The following is a 20,845-nucleotide window of genomic DNA, read 5'->3' as shown; positions in this document are numbered from 1 at the left end:
CCAGAGGTTAAAAACCACTTATTTTGCTGAAGGCTGATCAAACAATGTTGACAATACCTTGTTTGGTATCCAAAAATAAAATGAAGAAGTAAAAAACAAAAAGATACAAGCTTGAAGATGTTAAAGGTTAATTTAAAAAAAAATTCCTTAAGTCAATACATTTTCTGTAAGACCAAAACTCTTCATGATCTGTACACGCAAAAATAACTTGGAATAAACTGATAATCAGTATTGTACAGATAAAAGCAGGTATAGTATAATTCAATTAAGAAATCTTTCAATTTGGGACAGTTTTTTGATTGGTTACCCCCCAAAAACGCAAGGCATTATAATGGGGATGCGAAAGTCGAGAATAGTTATAAGCATTTGAAATGTACCAAGAGCATGATAGCGAGGCTGGTAGGCCCTTGGTTGTTTCCATAGTAACCTTTCTGATCTAATAACAAATAGCTGTAGATTTTTATCATTTAATGTTACTACAGTGATATTTTGGAAGGTTTCAATATACAGTACAGTTTTTTTCTAATGAAAGCAATGTTGTCTTCTACAATTGATGAACAGAAGAGTAGAAAGTGTGCACCTGTGTGCAGTTATAAAGCTGCTTACTGCAGTTTTCGATATTCTGTGAACTCAGATATTTCAACGACTTTTGTGAAATTGGTTTTTCACTGCTGCCAGTCAAGGACATAAAAGGTACTGACTGATTAGTTTTGATTGACAGCAGTGAAAAAAAGAAAAAAAGATACAGTGTGCAGCTTGTAACTACAAAGTTCACAGAATATTTAAAATCGCAGTAAAGTACAAATTCTTTACAGAAGTCAACATTATCAATGTTGAAATACCATGGACTTTTTAAATGTCTATAAAAGCTGACTTATATGATTGAGGTTAAGCAAGTATGAATCTGGTCATCAAAAACACTGTGGTGTGCATTGAATATATCTTTCTCTTTCTCCGCAAGGGTAATCTTTGATGTACATGTAGAAATAAATTTAAAATATTTCAAATAAAAATTTAGGGGAGCTCTAATGATTACCCTTAAGCCTAGTAGTTTTGAAATTGGTATAGAGACCCTCCTGCTCGTACTCAAGCTTTGCCATACCTGCCTGCATTAAAAAGTCAAGTTAATAGAGTACAAACACTAAAAGTGTGCAACACTTTGCACTATTTAGTAGTAAATAGTGCTAATTAAACAATAGAAAACAATAGGATTAGCAGTATTTAGCAGTATTTAGTGGTATTTATGTTACACACTTATAGTGTTTGTACTCTAGCCTAAATAAAGGCAGAATTTTGTCTTTAAAACTCATGTTCAGCCTAAGTTGTCTAATATTTATCTTTTTGATAAATTTTTCTTTTTTTCTTTTGTGAAATTAAAAGTCATAACAACTTTACATATTATTTATACCTTTGTCTTGATGTGGTTTATTTAACATTATGTAGTCTTAGTAAAATATTTCAATAAAAATAAAATTAATTTAGATATAGTTTTTGAGTTTTCTTTTGGAAACCATGATAAACACACTTCCTAGACCTTAAGAACCAGCCACCCCTCCCCTGCTAGTCTCAATTATTTGTCCTAAAATCCCCACCCCACCCCAGTTAGTGTGGAAAACAAACAGTATCCACCAACCATAATATTGTGTAAGAAGGATATTCTATATTCCATAGGTGTCTCTTTTTTTCTATGGCTAGAGACCCCCTCAATAGCCCTTACTCACGCTGCAGCCCTCTTTATGGAGGCTTTGCACCATCACGTGCCAGCACCCATAATACAGCTTGGGCTGCCTGTGAGGGTTAGATGGCAGAACAATAAAATCCCTTTGCTCTCAGGAATTGAATTCTTTCTCGTGTAAAACAATTGTATTGTTCCTGCTATCTAACATGGCTGCCATCACGTGATGGTGCAAAACCTCTATTCCTGGCTTTGCACCATCTCATGCCAACAACCATAATAAAGCTTGGACTTCCTGTGGTTAGATGGGAGAACAATGAAATTCCTTTGCTCTTGGGAATTGAATATTTGCAATGTATAATGATTGTATTGTTACCAAAAGGTCAGTTTAAAACCAGACTTCCTACTATTTTTATAACAAACACGACTTTTTTTATCGTGTTTGTTTTAAAAAAAGATTGTATTGTTCCTACCATCTGACATGGCTGCTGTCACTTGATGTTGCAAAGCCTCTATTCCTACACAAGCCTTTAACCAGCATAAATCTATTCTCAAGCACTTGAATATGAAGCATGAGAATATCTATTGTTTCAGTCAACATGGCTGCCACACCCCAGAGGAAGCCCATCTCAAAGGGAGAAAACCTGCTGACAAGGTTGGATCATAATGTGGACTAAAATGCATCCAGTGTGCATTTTTCACACGCTTAAAAGTTGCTTTAAGAGTATTGTAGCCTTCTTCAGTACAATACATTAAGAAATTTAAAAAAGCTAATAGCTTGATTTCTATTTGATTGATGTATAAATGCAGGCTGAACATTCCTGATTATCTGTGGGGGAGTTATTAATACTTGTATTGCTGTCGGCAGACGCTATACTCGCACTATGAAAAGACTTTACATCCTCCATGTCTCCTTGAGGGCAATCAACCATAACAAATGCATCAAAGTCCGAAAGCACCACATTGTAGCATGTCTTTAGCGTACAGGAATCCAAAGCCTTTTCTATCTGTGACGATTCTGATAAGTTAACAAGTTCTTCTACTGTGTAATTCTCTTTAAAATTCCCATTGATGTAATCTTCGATTTTTTGAACTGAGAGTTCGGTTTGAAGAAATAGATGTAATCCAACAAAGGATAGATATTTCCGTCTATTTAATACCCTGGTTGGTCGAACAAAAATAATACAACAAAATTAGGAATAAGCATACAGTAACATGGAAATCGAATGAGGGGGGAATGAGAGGCACAGATGAGAGGGGGGAACCATACTTTTTAATGAAATTGGTTTTGATTTTTGCCAGCCTGCTATAGATAAATCTTGGCTGGCCAGAAACTTGCTGTTGATGGTCTAAGAAAATGTTTATAGCCTGAGTTTGTAAATACAATGATTTATTGTTCAAAAGTAAGTTAATATTGAAATGCCACAGGCATTTAGTTTTAAGAAAATATCATATACTATAATGGTGTTTAAGTAACACTTTTTGTGGTTAAGAGTGCATTTAACACAAGGCAGTTGTTTGGGGTATTCTGTACAGGGCTTAAAATAACAGCCAGACATCAGACAATGTCCGGTAGATCTGCAGCTTTTGCAATCTTTCAGCTGAGCCCTTATTAAAACTACCCCACACTACATCACAGTAGTCAAAATATGGTAAAATAAGGGCATTATAATTAATAATCGAGGTATCAAATGCAACAAATGAACGGACTTCCTTTAAAGCACTGATGCCCATTGACACCTTTTTAGTAATATGATCAACTTGGTCAGACCATGAAAGCATTTGATGAATGGAAATGTCAAGCAATTTAGGTACATTTGCTCTCTTTACAGGAATATTCCCTATTGATAACGGGAAGTGTTGGAAGAGAAGCCAATTTTGGGTTTGAACCCAGGAGAATAAACTCAGTTTTTGCAACGAGAGAGAGAGAGAGAAATAAACCTTGTGATCATGATATTGGTTTTGGACAGAAAGTCGTTAAGAGGTATAGTCAATATCTGGTCTACTGCAAATCAATTCTGTCATAAATATGAACCATTTTTCTTACTTGTGTAGAAAATCTTTCAATCCCTGCATTCTTGAGTGGACAAATTTGGGTTCAAATCGACCAAACAGTCTTTTTGGAGGTAAATTTGGAACAACAAATTCACTAAAAACAAGAATAAATAAAAACTAGAAATAAATATCATTAATTAAAGCATAAAAAGATAAAAATAACACTTCCGTGTCCAGCATAGTTGTTGTACGTTAACTTCAGGTATTTTAGATGAACTAGCTGTCAATTTTTATATGTAAAATAATATGACACACTCAATTTCCTGCGTATTATGACAATTTTTTTGATGCAATTACGGAGTGATAATGAAATTAATGGTCTGTAAACCGGTTTTGAATGTTTTTTTTTTGCTGATGCCTGAGTGAGGGAATTTTCTTCTATTCCTTTGTGTGGCTCACTCCATTGGTTTGAGCTTGTGACTTTCAAGTTTGCTTGTTTATGTAAAAAATGGTTGTTTTTCAGGCACTCTTTCTCAGTTTTTAGTGTCGTACAATAAACAGTTTAGTACACAGAGCAATTATAGAATACCCCGCAAACAATATGCAGTTGTTGGAACACTTCGAAGAACAACGCATACAACAATAGAAATCATGGACATTAAGTATTTGCATATGATTTGCAGGGTATTCTATAAGTATAGCATAATCTCTATGTAATAAATTAATATGCTGTAAAAAAATAATGTGGATAATTTCTGTGGTTAAAGTAAAGATATATTTATCAATTATATTTTTGATGGATTCCACATCATAATTATACCATAAATTTGCAAGAACTGTGCAAAACCAAAAAATTTTATAGTCACATGATTAGAAACTATAAGATGCTGAAGTCAGGACCTCTATCTTTCACCAAGCTCCTAAATCTTTTATTATTCTTCAATATTGAAAAACAAAGAGACAAAATGTTCACCTTGCAAAGCCATTTATCTCTGTAGTACACAGTTTGTTCCTCAACCAAATGAAATCTGAATATCTTCTTCTAACAGAGGAGTTTTTTCTTGAAAATGCTATGTTATTAGTCTTCAAGAAAACGAAAATAAACTCAATTGGAATATAATGTCAACAGGTTATAAATATCATAATATGTAATGAGCTGAAAGATGGAATTGAAATCCTATAGAGGGGAAATATTGTTCTTTAACAGAAAAATATTCCTTTTATGAAACATTTCCCCTGCACATGTTGGTATAATAATCATTTCCTTGATTCCTTTCAAGTAAATAAACTGTTAAATATTACTAAATCCTTTCATGTTTTTATCTTTAAATCCATCCTGTAGTGCGTGGGTAGGGTACCCCTCCCCCCTCCTTAGTATTTTCTTCTATTGCGCAAAAATGTTAAGTATGGATGGAAGGCGATAGATGCGTAAAGGGTTAAAGTAAAGGAGAAAACTTATTACCCGTTAATGAAATAGTAAGGTCTTTAGCTAGTTTTACAGATTATCATTACCTCTATTGACGTACATATATATATATATATCAAGCTAAATGAAAATTTTACTCAAAGCTTTTATTGTTCAACTCACATCGATTTGAATCTCGTAGTCCACAAATCTCCCTCTGCTGCAGTTGTGTATTCTTGGGTTTATGACCTCAACGTGTACAATCTATTAAGAAAAAGATTTAACATAAATTTATTGACTACTTTGAAGATCCATGAGCTTAAATAAAATCATTAATCTATAACAAGAATCTAAGAAATACGTAAGCTCATAAACATCGTTTCTACAAACAATAGTTTATCGATTACAGTTCTAAGGTTAAACCCCGAGTAAGTTTTGATGCTTATTTAGACCATTCGTCTTTCGAATATTGTCAAAATTATTATAGCCGATTTTTAAAGATTTTTTTTTCCTCAAATTGGCTTTCTTTTTGAACCGTTTCTTTTTCGGGCGAAAATTCAATACTATCTTAAATTGGCGCGAAATTAAGCCGATGTTTGTAAAATTAAGCTTGGGTGTATCTTACTCACCGAAAACTCTGGTTCCTTTTTACTTCTCGTCATCTTTATATTAGGTGTATTCTTTGAATAGGATCGTAATAGTGTAGCAGTGATTCCCCTATCGACCAGTTCGAGATCCTGTTTGTATCTGTTTTGATCGACGAGGTCCTTGGATGATGTAATCATGTGATGTTCATGTGACCAGCTCGATCTTATCGCGTGACGTGTAGACCAACTCAAAATAATACGTTACAGTAAAAATTAAATTAAATTAAATCTTAAAAGCAAATACAGAATTAAAAAAAGAAAAAAAAACTTGAGAAGAAATTAGCACACATATTCCACACATATATTTGACCGTCTACTTGGGTTTGACCACAGGTAGCCCAAGCGCAGAGTTTGTGAATAGCGTGAGGTTTACTAAATTTAAAATGAGATGAATGTTAGAATTTCAAAGGCTCCGAAAAATGTCGTCCCTCGCTATCAGACATTATCACCCAACCAAGGTATACCAGTAGCCAGCTGCTGTGCAGACAATCCCTTTCCCCTCCCCACTCCGAACCGTAACCCAAACACGCTCAGTTTCACTTGATCACGCGAGTAAGTAATAATGTCATTGGCAAATCACGGGCGCCAGAGTCCAAAGTCTGCCAATACCAACTTCCAATAGTGTTGAGCTCCGTTCTCCCGGCCTGTGTTCTTTCTCTCAAAAAGATTAGTGCAAATTCGAAGTATAAGAGGTATAAGAGCAATACGTTAAAAGACTTGCCAAAAATATGTTTTGTATTTTGATCGGAGATAAACACAGAACTCTCACATTTCCCCTAGGGGGTTACGGTAGGGAATTTTGTCATTGTGCAATACATTGCGCATGCACCAAAAAATAGATTATGCCAGGCCCTCTTTCTTCGTTGCAGGCCAGAAGAAACACAGGCTCTGGGTACAAAATTGTTTTGTATAGCACTTTCGTTCAGGATGCGCAATACGTAAGAATGGCAGGGCCCCTGGTGTACATCGTATACCTATATTTCTCTAGCGCCTTCCTGTTTCGCGTCAACGCCAGCCCGCTGATCAAAAAGCTGGAAGACTCTGGGCTCGAGTTGAGTCTAACCACAGAGGTAGCCTACGCCTCTTATTTATGGAGTTTCCAGTTTTTTTCTTTATTGTTGCTCTTTCAACATTTTAAATTAAGTTAAATTTTCAATTTTTATTTTTTATTTCTTCGGCTGGAGCCCGCATTTGCTTATGATCAGCATCTGAGCGCATATTTGCGCGCGAATTTGCACATCAGTTACGTCACTGATGACGTATGTCTAACTGACATTATGACATCAGTAATAAGCTTTCTCGATCATTCTCATTATTTTTTAATGAATTAAACTGCGAGTCTACAAAGTTCTTGTAGAATCTATTATTTCAGTGCATATCGAGATGGAAAATTTAAAACAAAACAGTCGGAAATTTTTGCGTTAGTCACCAGAACGAACCATGGTAAGGATAATAGACAAAGAGCTGAATTGTGAAGAAAAGAGATCAGAAAATGAAAGGCGTGGTTCGGAATGTAATTTGTCTTGCGCTTTGCTGCATCGCTGGAATGTTGGATGAGAATTTTCAATCATATCTAACTTTTAGTGAAAACTGTGGGAGGAAAAACGATATAAAAGCGAGGAATAGAAAAGATTACGGAAGAAAAAATAACGTGAAAGTGGGAAATGAAAAGATAAAGGTTCATACAATATGACTAAATACGATTTGGATGAGGGATTTCATCCATATTTTTTAATTAATGAAAAATGGAAGGCACAACAAGTAAAACAGAATAGGAAAATATCGTGAAAATATATGATTTATAAAGAAGGAATATTTTGTGAAAGAAAGAACTTACATTTATGACAAGTGTAGTGGTGAGTAATGATAAAATTGAGATGGTTTGTTTTCCTTTGCAGTTGACAACAAGGGTTGTTCGAGTAAAGCAACAGAAGAGAAGTAACGAAGAGTCTTATTTCGAGTCCTGGTGTATGTGCAATGGATTTTTCTTTCTGCTTCTGCTGACATCAGTTCAGCTTTTCCCAAAGGCTGAAGACAAGCCTAAAGGTAAGAATAAGAAGATAGAGAAACTGCAATGCACTTGGTCATAGGCCAAGGGCGAGAGTTGATAATGAAACTGTAAGGGTAAAAAGAATCACAAGTGTACTTTCTCTATATCAAACAACTATATATTGTCTAGAATAATTACTACAGACAATAACTGCAGCAATCTTTAGGTAAATGTAAGAGGTGCTAGCTTGATATATAGCAAGGTCCTATTACGATTTGATCTGTCTTCACCATATTTAATGAAGCCGAATGGTTGGGAAATCTACCGTTCTATGGGGTTTACAAACCATTTCGCTCTATTAACTATGTCTAACTATAATAAGGAAACTAGTATTTTCAGCCATACTTGCTTTGGTTCATTGTGCACGATCATTATCACGTGATGGTACGGTTCAACATCGCTCGCCAAATAACAGCTGTATTCTATAGGGTTTCCAAACCATTCTGCTCTTATTAACTATGTCGTCACCAACGGGTAGCTTATTTATTTCCTACTATTGCATGTACGTCCCTGGTAGGCGAATGCGTCGCATTTTGGCAAGCACCACGCATAAAGTCTTATATAGGACCAAGAAACAATATAATGTTTTGGTTGCACTGAATTTTGTTATAAGGTTAAAAGGAATACCATTTGGTGGGTTCTCTTTCCTTATCTAGTTACAGAGAATCCCTTCATTCAAGGGCAGGAGAGTCAAGCTGAACCAAGGTCTGTTCCCTTCATCCCTGGACAAGAATATCAGAAGTTTGACTACAAAGTAAAAGTGATCAGGAGAAGAAAGAGGAGTGGTGTGCGAGGCAGAAGAAAGAGAAGACCAAAGATCAGGGGCGATTTGTATGACGGGTGGACGGCAGAAAGTACTACACGACTGGCGATGGTTGTGTTCTTTCTTCACCTGGAAAACAACTCCAACAACATCGCTACAAGACGAGTTTAAAGAAGTGTATATGGAAGATGTTGAGAAGACTGCAAGGCAGGAAGATGCTGGTGTTAGAATACAGAAAGAACTTGATGACAAGGTGGTGGTGGTTGTAAGAGACGAAAAAGGTGACTATAAAGAGACGACACTGACTAGTGATATCAGAGACGAGGAGCTAAAGTTGGAAAATGACATCACAGAGGAAGAAAACAATGACTGCGTTGTGGAACAGAAAGTAGCGATTCAAAAGGATGACAAATCGAATATGGAAGATAGTTGCACGATTAAAAGTGTTGCTTCTGAATGCTGTCCAGTACGAAGATTGGAGACTCATGTCTTGCAGAAGACAGACAAGCCAAAGACTTATAACGTGGTTCCACTGAAACAGCTTGAGAGCAAAGTTCAGTTACCAGTTAGGACTGAAACTGTTGCTTCTGAATGCTGTCCCGTACGAAGATTGGAGACTCATGTCTTGCAGAAGACAGACAAGCCAAAGACGTTTAACCTGGTTCCACTGAAACAGGTTGAGAGCAAACCTTCCACTCAGCTGCAAGTTACAGAAGCATCTTTGGAGGTCGGTGAAGCAAAGTCCCATGACGTCAGTACTTCGAGTTGTTATCGTAAAGAGATATGGGACACTCATGTCCTACAGAAGACAGACGACCCAAAGACCTTCAATCTGGTTCCATTGCAAAAGAAACGACTGCAAGATGACAAAGTTGTCAAAAGTACTTCATGGAGTAAAGATGTAATTCCTAACACATCCACAAGGGACGCGGAGTTGCAGTCCAGTGGCTTATCTACACCTAGACTCGTGTTCAGCAAAGAAAGATCAACTTTCAAAGGTAAGACAATTTGCTGGGTTACTGCTGGGCGTTACTGATGCTACAACATGTATTTCTAGAACGAATATTGAATGCTTCTATTTTATTTCTTAAGATGATAGTCAACCAGAAAGAAAATCGAGAGAAAACAACCAAAAGAAAGATCACATACCATCACCTAGTCGTTTTTATTACAAGCCAAATAAGAATTCTCATTATTCTAATTCCAAGCGAACTGGAGGTCCATCCTGCAGAGAGGAGATGGGTTTGTCCTGGCGTAACCGATCCAAAGAATCTGCCGAATCATCCAAAGGTCATATGTATTTAAGCTGGCGTCAAAAGGAATGTCAAAGTTTTGGATCATCTATGTCTAGCAACTGGCGACAGCACGATTATACTGCAAGGTCTTCTTCTAGAACAGCTCAGCCATTAAGTTGGCGTAAACACAAGGAGAATGCTAGAGACTCTCCTAATGAAGAGATGCGTTACAACTGGAGAAATGACAGACAAACTAAAGCTCCGTCTTCTGCATCAAACTGGCGAATAACATCCGAGTCAAAGATTCCTCGAAGATCAGGAAGACACTCAGGATAACATGAACTACAGATCTACCTAACGAAATTATCTCATTCTCATTATAATCAAATTTTATATAATCGAACTTGTGATAAAATATTCTATTGTTCGACATTTTACCTCTCTTAAGAGAGGTAAATAAGAGAGGTAAAATGTCGAACAATAGTTATATAAATTTTATTTTTTTTGATTTACCTCTCTAAAAGAAACATTTTACCTCTCTTGAGCTCTTCCATCCATGACATGGAGATGTGTTCAAGGGCGGATCCCGCCAAAATTTTAGGGGGGGGGGGGGGCTAATTGAGTTTCTTCCGTCAACACAACGGAAAACAATAAAAAAAGCATCTAATTCTCCAGTTTTATTTTGTTTTGTTTTTTCTGCTGAAAGGGGGGCTTCATTCTCCCTTTGCCTCCCCCCCTGGATCCGTCCTTGGTATTTACATATTAAAAACCTCTTGTTTTTGTAGCACCCTTTTCGTAAATAAAACCGCATTATTTTCACTGAGTGTCATTATAAATAATTATGGTAATATTAATCAAGCCAGTGGCAAATCCAGAACGATTTCAAGGGGATGACTGTCACTTAGCGTCCATTTTAAGTCTTGAGTTCTCCATCACTCTTGTTATTCGACTTCAATGAAGGAATATGTGACTAGTAACCTATGGATTCGCCTCTTGCAAGGATGAAAAAAACTTTATTTGGCAAACGGATTTCATTTTCGAAAGCCTTACCCACCAATAGGAGTAAATCGTAATTTGCTTTGGAACCAGTTCTCCATATTTTTCATTTTAAAAAAGGCTTCCGGCTTGAACTTTTAGTTAGTGATTAATAGACCTCTTTCGTGGTGTGACAATGTCAAAAACCCGACTTTAAATATCGCATGAAATAGAATGCACTCAAGAGCGCGAACCGTTCTATAATCCCCTTGAGACAGAGCAAAAAAAATCGATAGTGTTGCCTCTTTAAACATGTATGTTAGGTTTGCAATGGAAAAACTTCAGATTCACTAATTCAAAGTGAAGATTTTGAGCCTTGAATTCCCATACGACTCCTTATAGTTTCTGCCATCCTTCCAAATTTAGTTAACATATAAATCATGTTCCGTGTCAACATTTTTTCTTGACCACGGGGAAAAGAATTGAAGATAAATGGCCAGATGTAAAATATGATTGAATGTTTTTCTCGCTGGCTGTTTTCGATGACGATCAAGAAGGCATTAAAATAAAAAGACGAAGAATAGACTTCGAAAAGGTTTTTTTGGGATACATGTTACGTCATAGCCGCCATGTTGGTTACCTATACAAGCATTCCTGTATCGACCAAGATGGCGGCAATTTGAATGTTATTTATATCTCAAGAGATTTATTGGTCACATGGTAGCACTCCAATAATAGCCCACTTCCGAGATATGCTTCGCTTGTCACGCACAAAGGTTTCAGTATGAGGCTACGTGCTAAATTAAATTTATTCCTACCGCCTGTCACAAATGACTGAGCATTTAGCACGTAGCCTCATACTGAAACCTTTGTGCATGACAAGCGAAGCATATCTCGGAAGTGTACTATTGCGTCGTCATACGGAGCAGCGCCGTCTTATACGGTTCTTTTCACTTGCTTCTAAAAATATCAAAAATAGGTTAAGCAGCCCCTGGAGAAATTTGAACTCTCGACCTCTGGTTTACAAGACCAGTGCTCTAACCACTGAGCTACAGAGGCCTTGCTGATAACATCATCGCTCATCCACAATTTTAGAGTTTTTGTGTCTAATGCATATTAATAAGCAGGAGACACTATGCCATCGAGTTTACCCAGATATACTTCATATAAAAAACACTTAAAACTAGAGAACAGAGAGCTCTTGAATTGGAAATACTCAAGTTTATTATTATTATCAACATATTGCCATACATTTCTAACTCAGCTTATATAAAATGCTTTCAATTCTACTTAAAAGTAATTAATGTCCCTGCTGTTCTATGCCTACATTTGGTACCTACACTATCCCTGTTATTGCCTCTGCATGCAGGCGTATATGACATGTACCCCCTAAAGGTACCTATTTTTCTTACTAATATAAGTAACTGATGCTAGCTTATTCTAACAGATAAAGAAAATATAGTAATGCTAAATGTTATCGGAACAAAGTTTAACTTTTATTTAAAATCACATCATGGAACAAAATGTGTCGTAGTAGATAATTTTATTACCGTAGGTACGAAAGATAGTAGACTGACGTTTCGGACGTTAGTCCTTCGTCGGAGTCCGAAGCGTGCAGCCTACTAATCTTTCATACCTATGGTGATAAAATTATCTACTACGACACATTTGGTTCAACTAAAAAACACCGACGCAGTCCAAGCTAATTCCAAAACTAGTCGTCATCTACATCATGGAACATTGACTTAAGGCACAACGTAAAGAATACCAGAGTAAGAGGAACCACGGTAGTACATGTTGCCACTGTTAACAATACGCTTGATCTGCCTCCAGCACGAATTGCTGTTGTAGCAGCTGTAGCTACCGCTGCTACAGCTGATAGTAGCAACCGTGACACAACCCCAAGAAACCTTGCCGGGGTGAAGACCCATTGTAGAGCGACCCTTTTTGTTGGGGGAGTAGTAACCATAGTATCCAGAATTGTCTTCCTTCTTAGGGTAGAGTCTGTACCAGTCCAGTCCTGGATAGGTGGTGCTGGAGCGATGTTTACCGATCAAGTACTCGCCGTAAGGTGTTGGGCCTCGCTGTTCATACTCGGATGAAGCACTGGCTCGTACAATTGTACAGGTGTGCCTTGAGCTACCCCTAGACAAAACCAAACATCGTTAGGGTCTCAAATCCAACAATACAAAAACTTTGTGCTAACCCTTTCTACTACCTCTTTCTCTTTTACTCCGACGAAGGACTAGCGTCCGAAACGTCAGTAAGTTTTTTCATCTTTTCACGGTGTATAATTTACCCTTTTATCATTACTATTTCATTAGAAACACCGACGCAGCTCACACTAGTTTTTAGCTAGTTATCTCTTCCAGATTAAAATGAATCATCGTTAGCTATTGTGTCAAATCCAGCGATTCAAAAACTCATCAAATGCATTGCAAAAGATTTGCAAAAGATATCAAAGGATTGACTTTATGCAAATAAAAGAAGAAAACACGGGAGGGTGTTTAGCGAGAGTGAAAACACGTTGTGCTTCATGCATTTTTAGACAACCTCATAAAAATGGTATTCATATCGGCTGGGACCCGGCTGGAGAATTTGGAAGGCTTTTACAGGTAATCTATTGGTGTCTCTCAAATTACATTATGGCAAATTGGATCTTAGGCTGCGTTCATAATGTATGGGATAGGGGGTGGGATGGGGGGGGGGGGGGGGGCAGGTGAAATCTTTAAATGACAAAAAAATTCTTAAGCCCCCCCCCTGAAGTCCCCCAAAAAATAACTATTCCCCCCGGTCAATCTCTCGTAGCTTCTTCTAAAAATTTTGCATCTCCCCCATTTTACTGGTAAAAATTTTTCCGATCCCCCCTAAATTTTTTCACCTGCCCCTCTCTCTGCCATACATTATAAACGCAGTCTTACCAGTTGCTGGTCCAGGAATTTACAAAGGGGGATTCCAAAATGGTCGCCATGGAACCCACGAAACCACCCCTGGATCCGTCACTGGTTAATTGTGAGATAACAAAACTAAAAGCCTTACTTGATACATTCCAATGTTAGCGAAGTCCGGCGGAAGTAACAAACTACAGCTCCTGTGTTTTGACTTGGTCCTCCAGATGGACTCTGGCTTTCTGGACAGCAAGATGGCACAGTTATCCTAACAAGAAATTAATAAAACCAATATATTATTTCAAAGACTTATTTCTTAAGAACTAAGTAATATGTGAGCAAGTACATCATACGTAAAAAAGTTAATGCCTGTAATTTATAAATAAGTCTGATTTGAATGCGTTAAGAGGACAATCCAGACGCATCCATTTCCTTCGGACTTGAAGGAATAAGCCTGAAGCGAGAAGACGTTTTACTCCCGTCTCTAGACCATAATCCTTTTCACACTGCTTTCGTTCTTTAATTATGACTATTATTCCTGTATTCTCTACTATAGTAAGGAATCAAAAATTTTAATATGAAAGAATTTCAAAAACTATTATGGTATAGAGTCGGGGGTAAAACGTCATCTCGCTTCAGGTGATTACGAGCCACGAGAGGGATGAGTCGACGACCTTGCGAGGGCAGTTCTCTTTCACTGTTAAAAATTTTAAAATACAAGGGCAGATCACTGGAAGGGGTCCAAGGGGTCCAGACCCCTTTTTACAACCCATTGTTTTCCCCTTCTTTAACAAACGTTGTATTACAGAGAATCTTTAAACTATGATATCCTAAACTGTTTCTATCGAAAGTCATAACTCTTATGTTTATGAATTGAAAGCCACATCACGTTGTCGTGTTTTCTTTATAAAAGATTACGAATGAAATAGTGTATGTATGACGTCAGAAATGACCTCACTTATTGAGCGTAAGTTTTGGACCCCCCGCCTCCCTCCCCAAAATAAACCATTTCAGATCACGTGTTATTCCCTTCAGAATAAGATTCTTTGTTTGAGTTGTATTCACATTCATTCATGGAGTGTCATCTCATTCACACCCGTTACTCTGTGCATCCGGTCTTTTCTTAGTAAAAAGACTGGATGCCCGCTGGCTACTTGGGAATGACAAGTGGTCTGAAATGGAAAACGATTACGCCAAGTGTAAATTGGTCTATTTTGCTGCCTGTCTCAATTCTCAATGATAAACTCTAGATAAGCAAAAAGATTTGAGTTTCGCTAACTTACTTACCCTCTACTTCCAGGAGAGATGAGAACCAAAAGGCAAGTTATAAGAGCTATCTTCATCCACATTTTATTGTTTAAAACGAAAGTAATCCTCCGAAATATTCCTGGGAACGAAGCAAGAAACATTATTTATTACTCTCGAGTTTTGTCCTAAGGCTGCGTTCATAATGTATGGCAGAGGGGGGAGGGGGCAGGTGAAATTGAGGGGAGATCGGGAAAATTTTAGTAGGAAAAAGGGGAGGGGAGAGGAGAGGCAAATTTTTATCAGAAAAATGGGGGGGGGGGGGGGGATGCACAATTTTTGGAAGGAGCTACAAGACTTGCTTAGGGGGAACTTTAAGGGGGGTGTTTAAAAGAATTATTCTGGACATTTCAAATTTTCACCTGCCCTCCCCCCCCCTTGCCATACATTATGAACGCAGCCTAAAATTGCTTGAGGTAGAACAACCAAAGTTCTTTTTAACTATACTTACGAATAACAAACCAAAAAAAAAAAAAAAAAAAAAAAAAAAAAAATTTACGTCGTTGTATGTGTCGGATGTTGCTAAATTTCGGTCATAGTCCGAGGTAATTTTTATGAATACGACACACTGGAGTGGACACAATTTCTTTCTCTTCGTTTCGTATGTTTTAAATCCACAGCTCTCACCCAATAGTCGAGTATTACACTTGGGAAAGGAATGGACTATTCGTCTAAGGCGCAAATTATTTAATGAGCCCAGGGATAGAGATCCTTTGCAGGATATTCCCAATGCAGCCAATTCCGTGGACACAATAGAAACAAAAAACAAAAAACAAAACAAAACAAAACAAAAAAAAAACCTGGTCTATGGAGAAAAAACGCTTCGACAATTTCGGATAATGGGAAAAAATGCTTTAACATATGTTACTGATTTAACGATTTCGCTCCATTTAAGCGAGTACTTAGTTTTATAAATTCCGTTATATGATATTTAGCAATATGCATAAGCAGTGTTTGCATAAAGAATTTTGTTAAATAGGCTATTTCACTTCAGAACACTTATCGTAAATTACACTTCTTGAATTAAAATGATTAGAAAATTTATATTTCAAACGTTTATATCTCTGAAAAGGGAAGACCGCATACAAAAATACTGCAACCATACTACTACACTGGTCACATATCAGTAAATGATTGAAAATAATTTTTCTTTGGTATACAATTTTCTATGAATATTTCTCTAATATGGCTGATAATCAATGTTTGCAAAACACGATCCCTCTTACCAATAAATCAAGCTATAAACCATCCCATATAATAATAATAATAATAATAATAATAATAATAATAATAATAATAATAATAATAATATTAATAATAATAACGCAAGTCCTGACGCTCCCGCTAAAGAACTGAGAAAACGCTAAAATAATGCGACTCGTCACGATTATTCTGGTCCTAGTCATCTCCAACATGCCACCAAAGAAGACTACAAACACGCAACACATTCGAAATCAAACAGAAGCTCGACAGAGAATTGAAACAACGAATGATGAACGACACCGCGTTAGAACGAAATGGACCCAAGAGATGAACACCGCTTTAATTGATTCTAGAACAGAAGACAACAATCAAAATGGCAAACTATATCAACAACAGCAAAGACAAGAGGATCAAGCATGCAAGAACGCTTGAAATGAATAGAATCGCGCAAGGTAGAAGGTCAATTTTCAAACAGGCCACCAAGTACGCAGCGGAATATAACATCACGTGCGACTTTGATGATACAGGCACTAAAATACCTACAAGTAAAGACCCTACACCTGCCAACGAGATCAAAACGATAACCTCACCTTCACCAAAATCAATAAAAGAGCTGCTGCGATCAAAGATCACGGAGAAGTATATAAAAGAAACAAAACAGCAGACATGGCTTGGAGCCTACACCAACCACCAACTCCAAGACAAACAGATTTCACCAACAGCCAACCAGATCCTGAAGAAGTGGAAAAACATTCCCGATATTGTCTACAGCGTAAACAAGAACATACGCCAACAACTACTACCAACAAAGACATACCAACAAAGCAAAGCACAGATGACCATCACAGACACCAAATGCAGAATGTGCCATGTGGCTACAGAATCAACAACACATGTACTAAGTGGCTGCTCAAAGATCGCCCAAAGCCTTTACACAGCCAGACACGACAGAATGCTGAGACCGATATACCACTGTTTGCTGGAAAAGTACAACTTTCAGGAAAGCGACAATGGAAAGCCATGGTACCAACAAAGTCTACCATCAGCAGTACTTCAAAATGAAAAGGCAAAAATATACTGGAATGTACCCTTTCAACTTGAGAAAGCTCCAGAAAACAGTGCCAATAAACCCGACATAGTTGTAAAAGATAAAGAAACTAATGCTTGGACACTATTTGAAGGCACAGTTTGTCAAGTTGGTAAGATTGCGGAGAGAACTGTTGAAAAACAAGAAAAATACACGGAACTACGTGCAGGCATCAAAAAAGAGTGCAAAAGCTCAAGTGTAAATCAGATTAACATAGTGTTTGACTTTCTCGCAGGACATCACGAACAGCTAAGAAAAGACCTAAGAACAATTACAAATACAGACAGGGAAGTGAACTTTCTTATAGAACGATGTCAGAAATGGATTTTAAGCCAGAACGTTAATATAGTCAAGAAGTTCTATGAATATGCATAAGCTGAAGAAAGGATTGAAAAAAAATGATGAACTTAACCAGCCTAGACTTAGTCCGCTGGTCAATGTAAACATGATATATACAGACAAATAAAACTTGCCATAATAATAATAATAATAATAATAATAATAATAATAATAATAATAATAATAATAATAAATATTTATTTAGCGCCTATCCAAATCTGCTCTAGGCGCTTTAAACAAAAAGAAAAACCACAAACTGTGGTAGGCTGTGAGCTTTGCTTGGCGCCTGTGGCTGCCGCTACACAACCCATACCAAAGGAAAAAAAAAAAAAAATTATACGAAAATAAAATAAATAAACACACACGCACGACGAAACCACGACTAAAGGTATATAACATATACATCTTAGCTACATTTCCACGACTAAATCAAGTCACACTTATTTAGGAGGAACAGGCTGCACTTACCGCTATATCTTCTTGAGTGCGACTTATAGCTTTATGAAAATAACAAGCTTGGGTGTCGTCATATTTATACCTCTCGGCCGTCTACGGTAAAATCGACTATATGAAGGTATTTAGTTCCTGTTTTGCTTAGGGAAGTGATTAGATCAACTAAACCGAATCACGTTCGTATTTTGAATGAAGGGACAGACCATTAGATAGTTGATGGGGGGTTGCAGGAATTTTGGTTGCATGATATTTATTTTTTTGGCTCAACTCTTGCACGTTATTTTTTTGCGTACAGTTAGATATTTTTCTTCTAGCAGAAGAGGTTGCACGATATATTTTTTTGAGGTTTAAGTGCTTGCTCGATATTTTTTGGGGGATTTACGCAACCCCCCCCCCCCCCTCCCCCCCTCCATCAACTATCTAATGGTCCGTCCCTAAGCTCTTGGGCGATACGTGATTAAATAAACTATTGATCGATCTTGGAACAACGTATTTTGTTGACCCATGAACTATAACATCTACTGGTCTCTACTGGAAACAATATCCAAACAAAAGGATCCAAACAAAACGTGATCGATGTTTGTAATCGTGCGTGATATTCAAAACTGATCGTGCACGATTTCCAAAACTTGTGTACGATACTACGAATGAAACCAAATCCCCTATCGTGCACGATTTCCAAAACTCGTGTACGATACTTCAAATGAAACCAAATCCCCTATCGTGCACGATTTCCAAAACTGATCGTGTTTAATGCGAGATGGTGCACGTACTCATTGATAAAAAATTGATCCTACTACACTGAGAAAGAAGTATTTTGAAGGTATTTTGCTCCTGTTCTGCTTAATTAAATGGGATGGGATTGATTAGATCGAATCAGCCGAATCATCGCCAGTGGCTGTTGTTTGGTTGTCAGATCACGTAGTAGGTGACCCATAACTCTTGAGAAAATACACCGTGAATGAAGGATTTGGAATCGATTTTGATATTTTCCTTGCTGAGTGCTAATGGGCATTGATAGTCACGTACGCAGCCGCTATTAGTGTTATCATGCTTCTTATACTGCGCAACTAACATGTAGAATTTATATGTTCCCATTATAAGCATATCTAGAAGAGATAACTAGCTAAAAACATATCTATATCAATAAACCTAAAATTATATGGCTGAAATTATAAAATAATAATATCAACATATGTAATAATATTGCTATAAAAATATTGAATATTGTTGTGGTATAGGGCGGGCAGGGAATTCCATAACTTTGGTGCCACTGTTATGAGAGAGAAAATTAATGTTTTTACAGACTAAGCTAGACATCAGGGCCCGGTTGTACGCCTGGATAGCGCTATCTAGCGGATAAATCCTTATCCAGTGTATAAGTCGATGCTGTTATCCAATAAATTTATCCACTGGATAAGATTTATCCGTCGGATAGCGCTATCCAGGCTTCGTGCAACTGGTCCCTGTTTTCTAATTACTAGATTTCTTATCGCATGAAAACAAGATAAAGAATGATCAATTAGCTATTAAAAATATCGATATAAGATTTCAGTAAGGCTACCATCACGCACAAGTTTAGATAATGGTATGCTTTGAATACACAAGTAAACCCCTTAGCTCCTTCCATTAGCATTTGTACCTCTCGTTACGCCCTACACACTTTTTACCCCTTTGCTTAGTTATTTTAGCACTATTCTTTTAGATCTTATGATATAAATATTCCTCGTAGCCTTTTCTATACATTTACCATATATTCATTTATTAACTTTAGTTTAAGTTATGTTTAATTCCAAGATTTTCACTCGTATTACTCGTTATTAAGATATAACACTTAGCAATTTACTATTTCTTTTAGCCAATCATGATTCAACAATATTAACATACTGATTAGAGACTGACACCTGTCATAGAATCATTATAAATAGAACTCATGTAATTAGTTGAACAGAGAACACATAGAGATTAATACAGATGTAACACAGAGAACAGAAAGTAGAATAAAGATCCCGGTGTTCGTACCGAGAGCGGTCGTCCCATAACACACTACACAAATGCGCGGCCAACTAAGACAAGACAACGTATTTTATTGGCTCTGTATAAACGTATTCACATTGGATTGCTGCCAATAAAAATATAGAATAATTCAAGAAGACCAACTGAGGTCTTCTCTGTGACCGTTGTAGGCATGTCTAAAGGCCGGTTTAGACGGTACGATTTTCGCCTACAACTATCGCATACAACACGCTCGCGTCTGTCGTAGGCGAGTTGTAGGCTTGATTTACACGGTACGACTCGAGTTGTAGGATAAAGCGAGCGTGTTGTATGAGATAGTTGTTCGCGAAAAGCGTACCGTTTAAACCGGCCTTAATAGTGATTGTTTTCCTTAGTTGCTTAGGTAACTTGGCGATAGGCTTCTCAAGGAGGCGTAGGTTGCGAGTCGACACACAATGAGCGAAGTAGGAGATTCACTCATGATGATAAACTATGTTAACGGTTTGAGTTTTATATTTCCAGGTTGATGTCACCAGTGCTTTTTAATTTTGATCAGTATATTTTAATTCCCTATGTTTTCATGAGTTCAGTATCAACTTTTCTTTGTTTGGGTGGAGGGGGGGCAAGTCTCGTCTATGATCTAGGCTATTCTATATACTCTATATTTTATATTTTATTTTTTATTATTTATCTATTTATTTAATTTTCCCATAGTTAGCGTGATAACTTAATGTATAGTTCCCGCTGACAATAAAATGTAGATGTAGATGTAGATGTTTGGTATCTTTCATTCTACGTGATAACACTAAGCTTGAGACATTTTAAAAGGC

At 37.1% G+C, this 20,845-nt stretch overlaps 4 protein-coding genes and 1 non-coding gene across 5 annotated transcripts in view; 2 read left to right on the top strand and 3 right to left on the bottom strand.

Moving 5' to 3' along the window:
* Positions 1-453: 453 nt before the first annotated feature.
* LOC116287622 (sorting nexin-10) lies at positions 454-5,864 on the bottom strand. The gene is made up of 5 exons (XM_031694306.2): positions 5,705-5,864; positions 5,259-5,339; positions 4,644-4,753; positions 3,723-3,824; positions 454-2,836 (listed from the first exon to the last, which is right to left on the bottom strand). The coding sequence occupies exons 1-5, from the start codon at positions 5,858-5,860 to the stop codon at positions 2,461-2,463; spliced, it is 825 nt and encodes a 274-aa protein (XP_031550166.1). The 5' UTR covers positions 5,861-5,864; the 3' UTR covers positions 454-2,460.
* A 1,437-nt stretch (positions 5,865-7,301) lies between these two features.
* Positions 7,302-10,106, top strand: LOC116287620 (uncharacterized). The gene is made up of 4 exons (XM_089027952.1): positions 7,302-7,400; positions 7,621-7,768; positions 8,429-9,533; positions 9,628-10,106. The coding sequence occupies exons 3-4, from the start codon at positions 8,606-8,608 to the stop codon at positions 10,104-10,106; spliced, it is 1,407 nt and encodes a 468-aa protein (XP_088884078.1). The 5' UTR covers positions 7,302-7,400; positions 7,621-7,768; positions 8,429-8,605.
* Positions 10,107-11,731: 1,625 nt separating this feature from the next.
* On the bottom strand, positions 11,732-11,804 carry Trnat-ugu (transfer RNA threonine (anticodon UGU)). Its single transcript has one exon. It is a non-coding gene; the product is annotated as a tRNA-Thr (tRNA).
* Positions 11,805-11,951: 147 nt separating this feature from the next.
* On the bottom strand, positions 11,952-18,188 carry LOC116287621 (uncharacterized). The gene is made up of 4 exons (XM_089028122.1): positions 18,036-18,188; positions 14,921-15,020; positions 13,785-13,901; positions 11,952-12,890 (listed from the first exon to the last, which is right to left on the bottom strand). The coding sequence occupies exons 2-4, from the start codon at positions 14,980-14,982 to the stop codon at positions 12,491-12,493; spliced, it is 579 nt and encodes a 192-aa protein (XP_088884248.1). The 5' UTR covers positions 14,983-15,020; positions 18,036-18,188; the 3' UTR covers positions 11,952-12,490.
* A 531-nt stretch (positions 18,189-18,719) lies between these two features.
* Positions 18,720-20,845, top strand: part of LOC116295976 (alpha-L-fucosidase) — a 33,006-nt gene continuing 30,880 nt past the window's right edge. The window contains exon 1 of the mRNA XM_089028096.1: positions 18,720-18,843. The gene's annotated coding sequence lies outside the window, so the exon portion shown is untranslated. The remainder of the gene's footprint in view (positions 18,844-20,845) is intronic.

Source organism: Actinia tenebrosa, unplaced genomic scaffold, assembly GCF_029948245.1.
Source record: "Actinia tenebrosa isolate PJP-AT-01 unplaced genomic scaffold, QUT_ActTen_1.0 PGA_scaffold12__29_contigs__length_12842862, whole genome shotgun sequence".
NCBI classification, from domain to species: Eukaryota; Metazoa; Cnidaria; class Anthozoa; order Actiniaria; family Actiniidae; genus Actinia; species Actinia tenebrosa.
Note: the sequence above shows the minus strand (reverse complement) of the source record. Positions and strands in the feature narration are given on the sequence as shown.